Source organism: Carettochelys insculpta, chromosome 6 (assembly GCF_033958435.1).
Source record: "Carettochelys insculpta isolate YL-2023 chromosome 6, ASM3395843v1, whole genome shotgun sequence".
In the NCBI taxonomy this organism is placed as follows: domain Eukaryota; kingdom Metazoa; phylum Chordata; order Testudines; family Carettochelyidae; genus Carettochelys; species Carettochelys insculpta.
Genome location: NC_134142.1, coordinates 34,166,204 through 34,185,256, shown reverse-complemented (window position 1 = coordinate 34,185,256; position 19,053 = coordinate 34,166,204). Strand labels below are relative to the sequence as shown.

Here is a 19,053-nt window from a genome sequence, read left to right as displayed (position 1 = left end):
CTAAAGACCTGCTCAGGGTGGAAGAGAGATGGAGATCCCTATCGCTGGCAGGAGACAACTGAGGGTGTGGACTTGACTATCTCACAGGAGCTGACACGTGTTCAGCTGAATGCTGCGAATGTGCTGGTTCGCCTTGCTCCAGGTCCCACCAGCACCTTCTCCTTGCACTTGGAGACAGTGGACCTACCCCACTCATGCCTCTTCTTCTTAATAGACACGGAGGACTGGGACTTGTGCCTTCTTGAGCTCTGAATGGTTGACGCATGGGCATGTTACTGAGGCCCCGTGTCCTGGGATGGTGCCAGTGTACAGCTCAGTGAGGGAGCACTATATGCCAAGGAAGAGGTGCTTGGAAACAGGTCTGATGAGGCTCTCTCTGGCTGCAGAGCTGCCTCTATAAGGATGCACAGATTTTCTCTTCAGACCATAAATTGGCACTAGGCTAAGGCTATAATATCTTTCAGGACAAATGTAATATTGTCATTGATCTCTGTGGCTCATATTCAAAATGTCATAATTGTAGTAAGTGTTCATCCTCAATGACTTACAAATATGTTCAGTTCACACATAAAAGTATTTTCCCTTCTTGATTAGTCTTGCAAACTCAACTTCTGATCAGTGTTAAACTAGAGTCTTCGTTTCTGATGTATTCTCACTAGTAAGATTCTATACAACAAGTTTTCCATCCTGGATGTGAACAAGTGAAACTGAATAGTAACAGAGAGGCAGCTGTGTTAGTCTGTAACCTAGCAAAACAAAGAATCAGTTGCATAGCAACTTAAAATAATTTATTAGGTGATGAGCTTTTGTGGGACAGACTCACTTCTTCAGATCTGGAGAAACTGAATGAGACTTAGTAAAAATTTCTGTTTTTATTATACACATTCACTGCTTCATGGATGGATTGGTCCTAATCCTAACAAGCATAAAAAGCATCATTATCATCATTAAAGAACACAGATAAGACAGAATACACAAATGAAGGATATATGGTGAAGCTAGAAAATGCTATTTTTACTTAGTCATTTTTCAGAGTAGAAGTCTGCTTTAAATAGAATCAACAATAGTTTTTAAATATAACTTTTTCTTTTCAATTTGTACTCCCAGAAAACTTGATAACTTAGAAGAAAAAGCTTACTAAAGACACTGTTTAAAGGCAAAATAAAATAGAGAGGTTTGATGTACTGTAAAATCACCTTTAGAGCCAGGGGCCAAAGCAGCTCGTTTGATGGCATAGGTTTTGAGACAGCGTTCAAAGGTGTCATCCCAGAGAGCCACTACCCCATCTTTTCCACCAGTTACAAATCCCTGTCCCAAAAAGTATAATAGGATTAGTTCATAGACTGTCATCAGTAGATAATTTAGTATTTTTTTAAAAAGATTATCTTTACTTTTATAATACTTATGCCAATACTAACTACATTTAGTACAGAGAGAACAACAAAAAGTCTTGCGGCACCTTATAGACTAATGGCTACCTCTCTGATACATTTAGTACATAATACTGTAGCTGTAAAATCACAGAATCACTGAAATTAGAGATGGAAAAGATCTTCCCTTTCTGCCAACACTGTATAATACTCTATCATGCATTATTAGTGCTTTGTCTAGTCTGCTTTTTAAAGTCCCAAGTAATGACACACTCAAGAGAACAAGTACTCTTTCGAAGACAGGGTTTACTTTCAAAGGAGCAGCGTCTACACTGCTTTTCTTCTTTCAAAAGAGGCTCTTTCAAAATAGGAATATGCAAATGAGGTGCCAGATACACAAATCTGCACCTCATTTGCATTTTTGATTTCCTTCATTTGCATGTCTCTTTCGAAAGAGGAATGCAAGTGTAGACACACCCTGAGAGAAGTCACTGTAATATAATGACACAATGCACATACTCCTACTAGCGAAATGCAGCGCTCTCTCTTCCTGCTGACTTGAGAGTTCGGAGAGCATCTAAAATCCTGAACTCCAATTCTATGGTAATACACTGCATTCATGTTAGGCCAAGCCACAAAGAGATTCTTATTAATCTAAACTATGTGTCATTTAAAATCCAAATTATTCACTTACTTTCTCTAATGCATGCATGCTAAATACTGGACCATCATGTGCTTTGACAGTTTTGATGAGAAACAAATCTCTCCAGATACACACATCACCCGTGGAAGTTCCAGAGAATGCCATCTCTTCAGTCCAGCCATATACCACACACATCATTGTATCACTTTTTCCCATTGCACCTATGCAGCCTTTTCTCCCAATCAGTCCTCCCCCTGGTTTAGAATAAAAACATACAATCAAATGCTTGGATAACTATTAAGATCAAAAGAATGTACAGGGCAATCTATCCAGAATAATAAATCTGTTTTCCTCTAGCCTTAAAATAAACATACATTGATGGTTCTTCTTAAATCATTGCTTCTAACCCACCCCGACTTTTTGGCACCTTTGAAGAAAAAAGACCGCATCTAATTTGTAGAAATTAATTTTACATGCTATTTGAATCACAACTTGAATTTATACACACACATGTAAACTTACATACAGATATATCAGAGGGAATGTCTTCACACGTGTGCATGAGAGAGGGAGTGAGAGACAGACAGCCTAAATACAGACTAATTCTCTATGATTGCATGGTATGAAGATTTTGATGGAATAAGTTTGGAATGACCATTTTTCTCTGATGTAAAAACTTAAAACCCTATCAGCACATTCTTTTCACATTATAATTTTGGAGGAAAGTCATTTCAGAACTTCAGCTTTAAAATGTGCATTGGTATGGTATCCCACACTGGCCTACAAGTGACAGAAATGTTATTACCAATATATTTTAAAAGCATCTAAAATGTAAATGACATCGTTTCTGTATGTCAGGATGCCAATTTCCAGTATCTCGTGACCTGTCTGACAATGAAAATCTGATATGATTTTTCACAAAAGTCTCAGAGTAATTTCAAACTGGAGACAACAATGCCACCTAACAGACTAAGAATTAGGGCCTTTATATTGTCAAAGTACCGTGCTATATCTTCAGCAACAAAGCCTCTAGATCTATTTGCCAGCACTTGACACTGATTAAGATTTCCCTCCAAACACTTCCAATATCATGTGGTCTCAGGTCCACTGGTTCCAGCTCTAGTTTCAACAGTGGATATTGACTTGAATATAACAGGACTGACCTATAGCTCACTGCTTATATTCACTATAAATCATCTTAACTATTACTGTCTCTACACCATCTACATGATACTGCCACCATGTGCACTGTTAATGAAAAAGTGTGTAGGGAGATATGGCATAAGGGTCCAATTTTGCCAACCATCAGACAGAAGTGATAGGGACAAGAAAGGTGGTTGTCACTGATAAGCAAGCATAGAAATACATTGCCATTGGTTCAAATGGAAATCTAGCAAGAGTGAGAATAAGAACCCGGGGTCAGATCCTGCATTCAGGGATAAATATTTTGAAGACTCTTCAGGAAATATTTTGTCAGTGAATGTGTGAAGATAGGATGGCTGTCTATGTTGTAGTGAAAAGTGGCAATGACTGGCAAATGCATAGGAAGGGAGCTCGCAGATACCCTTGATCATTTAAGATGTAAAATATACTGTAGGATAAGCAGTAGTGTAGCACCTTTTTGCATTCACTTGATGGGTTTCACACCAGCATTGGAACTTAGTCCATTTGTGAAGTTAAATTCATCTAGTCATGCCACATCTGCTATTCAAGACTATCTGTCTAACTGCATCAGAATGGATTATTTCCAAATCCCAGAACCAAGATGGAGACAGGCTTCATGGTGGTGTATATGTGGATTGCGAGTGAGGCTGTAACCTGCAAACTGTGAAACGTGTCATGGATTTGGATGGAGGGAGATCAGTCAGCATACTATCATGCAAAAGAGATAAGTACACCAGACCTGCCATGGACAGGTTGGAGCTATATGAATAACATGGCTCAATCCCCTAATTCTTGTAAAGTATGCAGAAGAAAAAGAGGAAAAGAGGGAAGATATAGAGCAGTGGTGCATCCCACATGATGAGGAATGCATCTTGCAGAGATCCATGTCCCAGTCCCACTCTTGAGCAGAACTGAGGGTACTGGGCATTTTGGGGTGTGGCAAAAAATCTAGGTTGGGGAATCCACAGTGGCTGAAGATGAGATGAAGGATTCATGTATCCAGTTCTCAACTGTGATTACAGGAGAATCTTCTGCTCAATGAGTTCACTATCCAAAGAGGTAGGTGGCTGAGATGGTGATGTTATGTTGGACACCTCAGATCTCTAACTTCAGTGCCTCCAAGTATAAAGAGAGGGACCTTGCTCTGCCTTGCCCATTGATGTAAAAATGCAAACTATATTGTCTATCATGATTTGGATGCTGCAACGTGCACTCAGTGGGGGGAAATATCAACAAGGTGGATTTGATTAAAAACCTGCTGCCCTGCACTGTATGACTATGAAGGTACACCCTCTAAATGATGAAAAAGGAGCCAGTTGTTAGAATCATAGACGGTGCCAGCAAAAGGAAAGGAAATCTGACACACATGTTCTTGAACAGTGTTTACTAGATCTTTGTGGGTGCTGTGTCAGTGAAAGATATATGTTGTATGGAGCAACACCTGAAGATATAACGTGTAACCATTTGTGCTTTGCCATGAACATGGTGGTTGTCATGTGTCCTAGTAGCTGATGATACATTCTGGCAGAGAACTGAGGACAGGCTCATACCTTGGATACAAGATCCACAATAGTCAAGAATCTGACAGGTAGAAGAAAGGATCTGGAATGTATGGCATCTAGTTGTGGACCAATGAATTCCAGGTTTTGGATGGGTGTTAAAGCAGACTTCTCCAAGTTCATGCATAGGCCTAGATTTGTAAAAAGGTCCACTGAGATGCAGACAGTGCAAAGCATATCATCTTTGGATGAAACCTTGAGAAGACAGTTGTTCAGTTATGGAAAGATGATGGCCATTATTTACTTAGGTAAGAAGAACTACCACAAGGACTTGTGAGCACACACAAGAGGCTTTTTTGATAGTCCTAAAGGCAAGTACCATGTATCGATAATGGTTGGAACCCATGGCAAATGGGAAACTATCTGTGGGTCTGGTGTATCATGAAAGAGAAATATGCATCGCATAGGTCAAGGGCAAAGAACCAGCCCGCCTGTTCCAGAGCTGGGATAATGGTGGAGAAGATAACCTTCCTGAAATGTTGCAGTTTGGCAAATTTGTTTAAATTTTTGAAGGTCCAGGATTGGCCATCAGCCACCAGATTTCTTCTGGATCAGAAAAAAAATGGGAGTGGAAACCCTCTCCTTTGTATTGGGAAAGGACCAGTTCTATGGCTCCTAGCTTCAGATGATTTATTTATTCTCATACAATGGATTTATGAGAAACGTCCTTGAAGAGGGATGGAGAAGGAGGTGGGAGGGGCTGGATATGAAGGTATGGAATATCCTTAGATACTAGACCTCTAGAACCCATATGCCTGGGGCTACATCCACACTGTGAAATCAAGTCGAATTTATTAGACTCAACTTTGTAACACTGGATTTTATAAAACTGAAGCTGAGTATCCACACCTCCCCACAAAATCAACTTAGTGTGCCCCCACTAAATTGCCAAAGTTAGACTGCTGCAGCAGTGAATTGTGGGAACCTATCCCTTAGTCCCATTGCATTCTGGGCTTTTTGCTGGTGCTCTATGGGAAAAAAACGCCCTGCAAGTGGTTGTGGTTGTGTGATGTCATCTTCCCACATTTCATTTCCCTCATTCTCCTCCTTTGAAAACAAATGGCCATTTTTCAGAAGTCTCTTTCCCCGATGAGAGAAATTGTTTGAGTTGTCCACGTTACAGACCTTAACAACAAATGTGTCCTGAGAGCACTCACTGCCATCTTCCCAGACCACAGTGCCCTCATTCTCCTCCCATGGAAAGTAAATGGCCATTTTTCAGAAGGAAAGAAAGAAAAAGTAGGGAATCCCAGGGGAAAGAAAACCATGACTGTGAACAGGTTGCACAAACAGTTTTCCACCAGTGAAAGAACACCAAACACTGAAAGAATCTGGATCCATGTGAACAGCGAAAGACAACATCATTCATGGAGAAGAAAAGTAGGGAATCCCAAGGGAAAGAAAGCCAAACAGGTGGTGGGCTTCAGAAGCTGAAGCACTCTTCGAAAATGTGCTCTGTGAGCACACAGTTGACTGTGCCATATCAACAGTCACCTCAAAGTTCCCCTGGTGAAAAAACATCTTTCACAAGGCAGGGAACCTTCAATCCCACATGTTTACAATAACAGTGGATTAAAAACAGATCACACGCAGAAAGGTAGAGAGAGAATCATGTCAACAGGTATCTCAGTTCCACCACCCGCCCCCCACCCCAGTGAAAGAACAACTTTCAGAAGGCAGCATGGCAGGGAACTGTCAATCCCACAGGCTACAGCACATATGCTCCAGCTGACTGTGACATGTCAACAGGTACCTTGGTGTTTCCTCGATGAAAGAACACCTTTCACAAGGCAGGAATCTTCAATTCCACATGTTTACGATAACCACGGATTAATAACAGATCACAGGCAAAAAGGAAGGGAGGGAATCATATCAACAGGTACCTCAATTTTCCCTGGTTAAAATGCAGCAAACAGGCCATCGCTGAGATTGTGCCTCCCCCAAGCTACACACTTTGGGAAGGGAGAGTTCTGGAGTGGTGAGCATAAACAGGGGCGTGAGTGAGGCAGCCCCAAAAATAGGTGTGGCCAGGGGCTTGTCCCCTACTAAGCTGGCAGGGGTGAGGTGAGACTCCTGTTAATATGGTCCAGTCACCTGGTTTCTTACTGGTGGGGGGGTGCCCAGAAAATTCATGCTGCCCTCTGTGGCACTAGCCCCCATGTAACAGTTGACCTTGCTCTATCACTTGTGTGCCTAGGTGAGGGGATCAGCCCCAAAAATAAGAGTGCCTGGGGGCCGGACCCCCAACTAAACTGGCAGGGTAAGCTGAGGCTCCTTTTGACATGGTGCAGTCCCCTGGCTTTTTATTAGGCGGGGAGGCCAGCCCAGAAAATTCACCTGTCCTCTGTAGGGCTAGCCCCCCATGCCCTCTGTAACCTGTTGACATTGTTCTATTACTTGTGTACCTCGCTGGAGGTGTCAGCCCTCCAACTAAGCTGGCAGGGATGAGCTGAGTCTCCTGTTGACATGGCACAGTCACCTGGTGTCTTATTAGCCATCCCTCAGGCAACAGCCCCTGAAAATACTTCCCACCAGAGGAGCCAACCCCACCTGCACGTGTCACCTTCCAAGGGCCAGCCAGCCCCCAAAAATCTTTGCTGTGTGGGGAACCAGCCCCCCAGTGCTCGGTGAGCCATCAGGAAATGTGGAGCACAGAAGTGTTCACTCCATGCAGGCCAGGACATGCCGCTGTCTAGAAGCGTGGTCCACGCTGCACAGCGGGCATATGTTGTGGTGGGGCAAGGGCTAGCCATGTGGTGTGGTGAGGCAGGGGCTAGCATGGCAGCTGCATGGCACCTGTGGGGGTGGAGGCCTGCCCTGTACAAATGTGAAGCACAGAAAAGAACTTTCTCAGTCACTCCTACAAGCATGACCCTCTCCACAGCGTGGTGGGGCCAGGGCTGGCCCACCAGCCACATGGTGCTGGTGCAGGGTGTTAGCCACATGGTACAGTGGGGGCTAGACCCCTGACTTCATGGTGCCTTGGAGGTGCCCCACACAAATGTGAAGCATAGAAAAGAACTTTCTCAACCTCTCCTGCTACTTCCTGTGCAGGGAAGAAGCCTTCACCCCATGCAGGGCAGGACATGACACCCCACTGTCTGATGTGCCACTGTCTGGTCCCAACAGTCAAGCAGCCACATGGTGTGGTGGGGCAGACTGTGGATTTCCTGATGGCTCCATGCTGGGCCTCTCTTTCATGGCTAGATATGATGGCCACGCTGATCATAAAGAAATTAATTCTAAATGCCAGGCTTCCTGTTTCCTATTTCCTGAACACCTGGAGAGCAGAGGAGATGGAAGCAGACAGAACATGCACAGGTAGGGCACTGTGGGCTGCCTGTGGGGCACCTCTGGATGCCAATAAGATCAATTTAAAGTAAGGCTGTTTCCACACTAGCTTTAATCTGATCTTTTAAATTTGAATTTGGTGTTAAGCTTCATCGAATGGTTGATGCAAGAATGTTGACTTTAGCGCTCCTTAAAATTGACCTAATGGTATTTGCAGTGAAGACAGTCACGCTGTAAAATCAATCTAAGTGCCTTAAAATCAACTTTATGCTGTAGTGTAGACATAGCCACAGGTGCTTAGCCTCCATGATAGAAAGAAAAGAGCTAATCAGTCACCAAACTGGTTGGATGTTGAAGATGCTTGATATGACTGGAAAAGAGGAAGGCTTTTTGAGGGTTGCCCACATCTTCAAAATTGTTGTTTGGCTGCAGGTGTGTAAGAGGTAGCTCCTTGAGGAGTGATCTATCTACATCTGATAAGGGGCTTTTGTTATAGGCTTTGAGTGTCACAGTGCCACCGAGTAGTGTACTCTGGTGGCCAGGATTGCAGAGGATACTGAGGGAGTGGACAGCAGCTTGGGAGTATTAAAAGGAGTGTAAGAAATCAACCTTATGATCTGTGAATAGTTGGAGCCCCTCCAAAGGTCAGTCTTCAACTGTTGTTTGCACCTCCTTTGGAAAGCACAAGAGGTATAGCCATGACGCAAACCTCATGATCATGGAAGTAGCAATAAAGTGGGTGGTCATATCTGTACAGCCTTCTTGGGCTGTACAGGCCAAGAGGTGTCTCTCAGATATAAGCACCTAGAATTGTTCTTTCTTGGATTCAAGAAGGTAGTAGCAGACTCTTTCTATTCTGTAGTATTTGAGGTAGTTGTACTTGGTCATAAGAGCCTGCTAATTAGATAAAATTGGAGTGTGGCAAATGAATAAGTCACGTGTACAAATAAACCTAAGTATTTACAGTGTCTGCCCTGCTGGATAGATCAAAGTGGACAGTTGTTGCCCTTTCTTTTGCACCACATTAACTACTAGAGGATTTAGGGTGGGATGTCAGAAAACAAACTCCATAAATTTTGCAGGATCATATTATTTTGGTCTGCTTGTCTGCGGGATGCTGTGGTCTGCCAGAACACTTGTTCAGAACTGAAAAGAACCTTGCTGATCCGTAGGGCAATTTTAGAGGCAGATGTTTGTAGGACATCAAGCAATTTATGCTGATGATTGTTTTCTTCCTTCAAAGGAATCAGGAGGGAGACTGCAATCTTGCGTAATAGTTTTTGAATGTGCCTGAATTCAGAAGCAGCAGTAGAGTGTAGTGGAATGGCAGCCTCACTGAGGGAAGAAAACAAATATAATGTTGGTGGAGCTTCCTCCTCCTCATCCAGTAATATGAGAGGTTCCACCTCTGGTGTTTGAGAGATCAATAGGAAGAAGGAGAGGTGTAGGTCTCTGGCTTTGATCCATGGGAGGCTTCCCTAATTGTGCCCTGTACATGACCCCTGGGTCCCCATACGGCTAATGTAGAGGGAATGGAATGCACAGTTACAGACAGAGTACTCCATACCAGTATTATCATCTGGATGTGGACTTAGAATAATGAGAATATGTAGAGGAAATTGTTGAGTCCTGTCTTGAATAATAGTATGCAATGGAGTGCACTCTCCTCTTCCTCCTCCTCCTCCTCCTCCTCATTGGGGAAGCGGCTGCCATTCTCAGGAGACAAGGGGAGGAATGTTACAATTACAGAGAGGGTGGTGGAAATGGGGGGAAGATATATCTGCACAGACGTGACTCAGGATGGCAGATAAAAGCAGGTCTTTACTTCACACCTGTTTCTGGGAAAGAGGAAGGAGCATCAGTACCCATGAATGACTTGCTGCCCAAGGAGAGATCCATTCTCCAAAATGACCAGCAGATGGTGCTGAAGACTTGTTCAGCGCCTGCAGCTTTGTCCGTGCCCAGGAGCTGGTTGGTGCTGGCACTCTTTGTGGTGCTCAGGATTTGATCTGTGTCAAGTGCTTCTGCTGTGCTGAGAAGAGTACTGCTGGCTTTGGTTTGGTCAGTGCCATAGCTCTTGAAGTCTGTCTTGGTCCCCGGAGCCCAGAGATGGTAGCTGTAAGTCTGTCTGGCAAGGATCCTGCAACTGCAGTTTCATGCTAGTCCTGGAAGTACCCAAACAGAGCCCCTCAGATGATATTGAGACAACTGACCTCAGAAGGGAAGGTGTTCTGGTGAGCTGTGCTTCAGAGTGAGAAGAGAGAATCCGTTTCTTCTTGTTAGTGAGAAGGAGATGACATCCTTTTCAGCAGAGGCTGGCAACCCATGGTTTTGGAGCTGCATGCGGCTCTTTGAGGACCCACTTGTGGCTCTGAGCGCTGCTGCCACTGACTCCTCTTGTGGCTCCAGAGGCTGCCACTGCTTAAACAAAAAAACTAAATTCAGTTGTTTTAACGGCCAGATTGTTCCCACTGTTAAAACCAACTGAATTTAGTTTTTTTGTGTAAGCAGTGGCAGCTCCAGAGCTGCTGAGCAGTCAGCTGCAGCAGGGATCCCTGCAGACATCAGTCAGCAGGGCAGGGAGCCCTGGAGGAGAAAGCCTGTGCAGTAGGTAGCAGCCCACCATGGATGTGGGGAAAGCCTGCAGGAGAGCAGTCGGAGGGGCAGCTGAGCCTGCCAGAGCTGCGTTGATGAGGCAGCGGCATGGGAAGAAGTGGAGGTGGGGAGGCAGACATGAAGGAGCAGTGGCAGCACATGTAGCTCATGTTCTGAGGCAGGTTAAACCTGGAGAAGGGGGTGTGTGGTCTGGGGCTGAAGGGGTTAAGCCTGGAGATGGTGGCAGGTTTGCGGGATGAGTGGTAAATCTTGGGGATGGGGGTAACAGCTTTTTAACTGGTACAAATCCTTGTGCGCTGTTCTAAAAATAGGGGTTACAAAAAGTGCAGTTTGATGTAATTTATTATTTTTAATATATTTATTAAGGACTGTCTCGTATTCACATGCATTGAGGCTCCTGAAGTATTGATTATGTAACCGAATACGAAAAAAATGGCTCTTCTCGCTATTTCAGTTGCAGACCCCATCATAGAGGTAAATGGGGAATGAGGTTTGTGGATGTGCCGGCACAGCATAAAAGCTGCACAGGGAAAACGTCCAGGCCTGGGTTTGATGCTGGATGCAGCGATTCCACATGAGAAGAAATAAGAAAGCGATCCAGTCTTTTCTGGCCCTGGCATTGAAGTTGTGACAGTGGGAACAATTTTGTGGGATGTGTTCCTTTTTCAGACAGCAAACACCATACTGTGGGTGGCCATCCGTTACTGAGAAGGCAATTACAGCAAGAGATGCACCTCTTTCACCTGGGCGATCCTGGCATATCAGTGAGGAAAAAGAGCTTCTTGGTCAGGAAGGGTGAAAAGCAGGGAAATGAAAACCTAACTGATGAGGGAACAATAAAAGTGATACTATTTTGTTTTCTGATAGAGGAAAGGAACCACACTAAAAGTGACAGTAAGACACTATTCTAATGAGGGATAAAGGAGAATTGGGCTCTACTGTGGATTCCAACGCAGACCAAAAGGGGAAGAGAAGGAACTGGAGGATGGCCAGATAGCACAACTATGTATGTGTCCTGTTCACGGCACAAAAGAAGGGAGGAGCACATGTATGGTCTGACGGGCACCACTGGTGAAGATCTCCAATCCCAAGGGCAGGGTGTGCCGCTGAACTTACAGTGGAGCTCCCACTGGGACATTACTCAAACAAGAATTAATCTTCTCAGCAGCAGCCTTTCAGCATTTTAATAACTTTATTAAGCAGTAGCCTACTGTGGCCTGGGTTCAACCTGGCTAATGCTTGGGCAGTCCGTGACTGAGATGATTACGGTGACTGTTGTCCTCACAGTAAAACGTTCTATAGCTCTTAAGGAGAAATCTTAAAATGAATGGGAAGGATTCACCTGAACCAATGTATTTTCAGAACTACTGCTGATGACTGAGTATTTGGAGGTCCTGTCAACACAGTAATTTTCTTCAGCAAAGGAGGTTATCATTTCAAAGACCATTTTGGCTCCATATGCCTTTCAAGAGCTGATACAATGGAGTTCAGAATAGCATTTAGATAGCGCTGTTCCATTGCTGTAAATTAAACATTTTCAAATAGATGAAACATGCATCTATTATTCAACTTCTTGAGTTTTTCTTGTCATGCTCAGCACAGACAGCCACACAAAGTATAATTAGTAGTTATATTCACTGCAAGAGCCTTTTCTGAAATCTTATTTGTGGCTGTTACACATGAACCTTACATTATTAAAATTGCATCTCTTCGTGATTCAGATCAATATATCTCTATTTTATATATGTATTATATATATATGTATGTATTTGATATATGTTTGTGTTTTACTACTAAATACTGAAGAGCTGAAATTACCTTGCCTTTTTTGCTATCACTTGAAAACTCTTGTATATGCTGAGTGGAAGTTATTATATTATCTTAGAGCTGTACATGGGATATTTTTAGATATATAAGGTTTGCGATAGATATGGCTATTTCCTGAAATACTCTTGAAACACCTTATATTATATTTATGTATTACTGAGGGTTGCAGTGTATGGCTACGTCTACACGTGAAGCCTACATCGAAGTAGCCTATTTCGATGTGGCGACATCGAAATAGGCTATTTCGATGAACAACGTCTACACGTCCTCCAGGGCTGGCAACGTCGATGTTCAACATCGACGTTGCGCAGCACCACATCGAAATAGGTGCAGCGAGGGAACGTCTACACGCCACAGTAGCACACATCGAAATAAGGGTGCCAGGCACAGCTGCAGACAGGCTCACAGGGCGGACTCAACAGCCAGCCACTCCCTTAAAGGGCCCCTCCCAGACACACTTGCACTAAACAGCACAAGATACACAGAGCCGACAACGAGTTGCAGACCCTGTGCATGCAGCATGAATCCCCCGCTGCAGCAGCACCAGCCAGAAGCCCTGGGCTAAGGGCTGCTGCCCACGGTGACCATAGAGCCCTGCACGGGCTGGAGAGACAGCGTCTCTCAACCCCCCAGCTGATGGCTGCCATGGAGGACCCCACAATTTCGACGTTGCGGGAAGCGGATCGTCTACACGGTCCCTACTGAACGTCGAAGTAGGGCGCTATTCCGATCCCCTCATGAGGTTAGCGACTTCGACGTCTCGCCGCCTAACGTCGAAGTTAACTTCGAAATAGCGCCCGACGCGTGTAGCCGCGACGGGCGCTATTTCGAAGTTAGTGCCGCTACTTCGAAGTAGCGTGCACGTGTAGACACAGCTTATGTGACTCCTTCATGGGTAGAAGTGACAAACATTGTAACCCATGCAGCATGTTTGAGGTCCACTGTTTGAAATGAATGATTTATGTATGACTGTTCTATTCTGTGGGGAAAGCCTCCCAAAGGAACTAAAACAGGCTGCAGTTAAGGCAAATCATACAGGTTGTAAACTCCCCAGAGACACAGCACATAACATCTGCTAGGGAGGCTCGCAAATATTAGCTCAAACTAGATTCCATAGAGACCAACAAACAAACAAAAGACACTGAGATAAAGAGCCAGAATTTAAACTGACTCAAGGCCTTTCTTTCTGATCTAAGAAACAGACAGGACCTTCTATTGAAGGGGGCTCCAATTCCTTCTGGGAAGGCTTTGAAGGGCTTTGGACTACTGAGGCCCTATAAGACAGATGGGTGGCATCTACTAAGTTTAACAACACACATGTAGGCTCTTTTATTGTTTTTAATAGGTTTTTGCTGTAATACTTGCACCTTAAGAATAAATATGCTTGCTTATAAAGAGCTACGTAGTAATGTATAACTACTGCTAATTACGCTGTTATTCATAGCCCTTAGAGACCCAGAGTGCAGATGCTGGCCTGTTTAGGCAGCCTGGCTTGCTGGGACTTTCACAGTATAAGCAGGGAACTGTGTAGTCTGGAAAAAACCCTGGTCAGGAGAGAAAGACCCATGGGTCTCCATCCAAGAGATGTGACAGCTAAGGATCCTGAAACTTAGAATGAGTGCCACCAAGCAACCATGGCAGAGCAGGGCTTTATGATGCAACTATTGACTTGAATCGTGACTATTAATGGCATAGTTAGTATTCATAAAAAACTAATCTCTCCCCAGCAGGCATTACGTTTTCCTGTATGCTCTACTAGCTTCCACAGAGACCTAGCAGGTGATCTTTGTCACTATCTTAAAAGAAATTATTTGTATTATTAACTAGAATTAGAAGGTGGTAACCTATTAACACATATACATGTGACAAAATTATAGAATATATAACAATTACTATCTTAGATTGAATAGAAAATGCTGCAGTTAGAAACACAAGAAAAACATGTCTTTCCTTACCTGCTCTACGCCAGAATTTCATGTGTTTAATTCCAGCAGTTATCAGTTTATCAGGCATATAAGGATTAATCTTAACAACAAAAATCTTATCTTTGCTTCCTCTGGAAAAAAAAAGTTAAATATTTTATTGCCTTGATACACAGAGAATGTATACACTCTTATATGTATGTGAGTGTTCAGCTTACAAATGTCTCTCTCACAAAACATTCCTATGGTACTTAACAATTCTTTTATTAGGAGAAACAGAAAAGCAGGCCATTGAACTAAAGGTAAGAGTTTATTATCATTTTTATCTGTTCTACTTTGGCAAACAACGCAACAGCATTTTCTTCATAAAAGAACATACTTGACTGAAAATAATGCAATGATATTTATTCTTTGTGAAGTAAACCTTCATAGCAAATTAAGGGATATAAGGTTACTTTAATAGCAGACTTTGTCTACAGTAATTTATCATTCTGAAAACCAATGTTAATGTACATATTCTTTCTAATGAACTTCTACATCATTCTAGTGTACTTAAGTATTAATGAGTATGACCATGTTTGTCCTATCTCCAGCAATTTATGCTTTAAAAGAACTGTCATATTTGTTTGTTGACACATTTTGTATTTCTGTCTGTTCCCAAATACAGGTACAGAATACACAACTAATGTTAAAGCTACTGTTACTGTACAGTAGCTGATGCTACTGTTTTGAAAGACCCTAACACTTTCAGCTATATTTCCTCATTATATAAAAAAGTCACTTACAGTAATTCTGCTTCTCTGAAAATATTTTGTAGGAGTCTCACTCGTGGTATTTTGTTCCTTAATATAAGAATAGGAAAATTCTTCTAGCTTTTAGCTTCCTAAGATTTTTGTCTCTAAAGATAGTATTAACAGACTAGGCTATGAGCCAGTTCCCTTACTAACCACTTTATATCAAAATCTGCAGTGGCACCAAAAGATGCCATGGGGAAAGATGGGTGGGGAGCCCCAGCTCTCCACCCCCAGAAGGGGCAGAGGCAAAAGTGGAGGGGGTGGGACTTGGGCAGTCAGTCTGGCCTACCACCACACTCCCTCTCAGGCACCTGTAAAGCAGTGCACAGAGCGCTGTGGTGTTTCAAAGAGGCCTGTAGCTTTGGCCATGGTGGTGGCTGTAGCTCTGGGCCCCTTTGAAATGTTGGGCCCTGGGGGCAATTACCCCTTTGCCCCTGCTTCTCCCCTGGTTGGCAGGCCTGACAATCTGTAATGTATAAATGCTGTTCTCTGACATTGTAGTTAATTACAATGACAGAGCTCCCTAGATACAAAAGCCAATGCAAAATGACCAACATAAGAATAAAAATGGGCCTCCTGAAAAAACAAACAACAAATTGGTGCAAGAGAAAAATACTGCAGAAAAGACTCTGAGCTCTAATGGGAGGTGAATGGATTAAAATTACAAAATATTAACTACTTTGAAATAAGTTATTGAACAATGAGTCTGAAACATTCTGGAAGTGAAATCCAAATAATAAACAATAAATTCATGTGTGTTAGACTGTGAATCTGTTTTGAGGCTTCATGATGAAAATATACCTGAAGCAAGAGATGGAAATAGGTTTGTTTCAAAAAGAGTGAACCTTGACAATGTTTTTAGTATTAAGCAATTTTTGAGTTAGTAATATAAAATGCACTTGTATTGCCTTCTTAATAACATGCATCCCAATCAATGGCATCAAATGAGAAGGTTGTGTGGACTTTCTGAAGGCTTTTGTCTTTTCCAAAAACAATACCTTTTGACACCAAGTGTAAGGAGAGGAATATCTCAGAATGGATATGCAAAACAAACGATTAGGACATACAGTTTATTGATCAGAATTCAGACTTCAATTTAGAGCACAATCTTCAATAAGTGAGCAGCATTGTCTTATCCTTGTAAATCTGATAAACACTTGGCTTTGCAAGTTGAAGTCACTGCCATCTACCAGGTAAAAAATTACCTTCTAAGTGAGAAAAGTAAGCTCACAGAGAGCTTTCATCAGTTTTGTCACTTTGAGAGTAATATTCCATGACACCGGAGGCTTTTTAATTAGCAAAAATGTTTGCCAAATGTACAGGGATGTAGATAGTATTTCATTTACACAGGTTAAAAGACTAGTCAAGTATCTCTTCTGGTGGGGATAAAATGTCCATTCAGTCCTATATGCATGACACCACAACCCAGTTTTTAACTGTAGGAACTGGGGATGTAGGTGCCTTTCAAGCCTCCTTCAAAGTCTGCTACCAGCATAGAACTGCTTTCATCTCTAGAATAATTATATCCAACTATAGTTCCTACAGAGATGAAAGTTATCTGGGCACGTACGCTTCTGTTTTGCCTTCCTTGGCCCAATGGTCACATACCTTGTACACAAATATTTACAGAACCACTGAAAATTGCGGAACTTTACTAAAATGATGACAGCATCTGCTGATTAGGAAGAGTTTGGTATTATAATAAATAATACTGAATCAAATATTAATGAACTGTGTCAAATGACTATACAGGAAGACTCTTTCCTGATTCATCAAAGACTTCAGGAACAAGTAAGTACAGTAACTATGAAGAGCCACTGACAAAGACGGCATATTAATGCCTGAACAATCTAGCCTGACAGAACCCTACATTCCTCTCCCCACAAGGGTCCATTAAGAGGCAAGGGACCATTAAATGCTAAGACTTGTCACAAGACAAGCATAAAATCCTCCTGGTCATCTTATCAGGAGACCTGCTAGCAAGAATCAACTGAACTAAGAGGATTATGGCTAATTTCTCCAACTGCAGCAACACATTCTAAAGACAGTGTCTGATCTGAAGAGCTTGAACTACTATCTCGAAGAGAAAACATATCTATTCACAGAAAGCAAGGTTTCCCTGATTGCAACTACCAGATGCATAAACAAATTACCATAGCCTCAGAGCAGAGAATTGGCGAGGAAGGAGTAAGTTGTTGATGCCCTGAAACAAAGGACATTCTTGGCAAAAGAAATTGTCATTTGAAAGTACTAACATAGGAAAGGACTGAAGATCTTCCACAGTGAAAAAGAAAAGCAGATACCAACACCTGCAGAAGGACTGAGAAGGTACATCTGGTAAGAAGAGCTGCTGTATGGAAGGTAGAGTCCCAGGAAAACAATGTTAGCAACAGTTGCATGCAGGGCCCTCAAACTTCAGTAGTTACACAAACGAAAAGTATTAGACCAACTTAATAGAAAAGAACAATAAATATGTGTGCAGTATTTGAGAGGCAAGTAATATGCATGCAGGTGTGGCAGAAACGGTGATGAAATAATTGCAGCTGTGACTGGTAAAGAGGGAGGGGGAAGAGTCATTTGCAGCCAGTGACTCAGGTGGGGAAGATCGCTGAATGTAGTCTGTGACTATGTAATTTTTTATGACACCACAAATTATAAAAATTACAAATGTAGGTGTGTATAGTGAGTTTTAAAGAAACTGCTTTAGCACTTCATTAGGCAAATTCCCCCCCACGGCAACTCTGAAGTTTTAAACTTCAAAGTACTGGCGTGCATCTGGTCGCGGCACTCCCACTGGTAGCAACACTTCATTAGTAAACTCTGAACAGCCTCATTACCATCCTTCCTTCGAAGGAAGGTGGTAACGTAGACACAGCCAAAGAAATGTCAGTACAACATCTCCTTTTTCCCAGAAAGAAAAATCTCTTATTTCTTATCTGCAGTTTATCATTTAACTTTCATAGTAGTTTCAAAGTCTACTTTACCTATAGCTTTTCTCCCTAAACAAGTTTTAAGTCTATGCTAAAAGCTACTGACTGTGTGAATTAACAAATACGGGAAGCTGCCCATTTATATCTCAATATTATTCTCACTTTGTATCCATTCTGTCCATTGCCATCTGAAAATTAATTTTGATACAGATTTCAGAATGAAGTTAAACTTTTACCTTACTGCTGAAAGCTTCTCTCCTTTTCTCCAGTCCCAGAGTACAATACCATGATTGTCATCTATTCCAACTGAAGCCAAGCGTTTGCCATCCGCTACAAAAGGAAATGCATGTGAGAGAATAGGCAGACAGCATTATTCTGCAATAACAAGAAATCAAATTATTATTCTATACATAATATAAATCATGTAAAACACTACTCAATATTATGAAATGAAAGAATGTACAAGCAGATAAACCACAGCTGATGTGCTGTACTTAGGTAGATTCTTTTGAATGGATGGTCTCGTGGACAGAGAATAGGACTTTCCAAGCCAAGAATTTCCAAGTTCTAACCCACTCTTTGCCATTAACTTAGTGTGAGACACTAGGCTAGTCAATTAATTTTGGACTTTTTTGATTTTGGCATTTACAGATATTGCTAACTTTTTCAAAAAGTTGAGAAATGTTATCTAAAGTAGAGTCACTGACTTCCTGTTCCTCTGCACTAGAAGCATATTTCCTCTTAGTATCCTCCACAATAGCAAGCATCCTCAAGAATATCCATTTGTAACAGGATAGTTGACTCCTTTGAAGGAAGTCAGGGAGCTCTAAAGAGGAGGGTGAGAAACTGTTCTCAGTCATGTCAGATGGCAAATCAAGGAGTAATGGTCTGAAGTTGAAGAGGGAGAGGTGTAGGTTAGATATTAGGAAAAACTACT

At 42.4% G+C, this 19,053-nt stretch overlaps 1 protein-coding gene across 3 annotated transcripts in view; it reads right to left on the bottom strand.

Moving 5' to 3' along the window:
- Positions 1-19,053, bottom strand: part of EML5 (EMAP like 5) — a 270,650-nt gene that overhangs the window by 126,905 nt on the left and 124,692 nt on the right. For all 3 annotated transcript variants that reach the window (XM_074998770.1, XM_074998769.1, XM_074998768.1), the window contains exons 16-19: positions 18,353-18,446; positions 14,426-14,526; positions 2,065-2,267; positions 1,197-1,308 (exon numbers count right to left, since the gene is read on the bottom strand). In XM_074998770.1, coding sequence (XP_074854871.1) covers positions 1,197-1,308; positions 2,065-2,267; positions 14,426-14,526; positions 18,353-18,446 — 510 coding nt within the window. The remainder of the gene's footprint in view (positions 1-1,196; positions 1,309-2,064; positions 2,268-14,425; positions 14,527-18,352; positions 18,447-19,053) is intronic.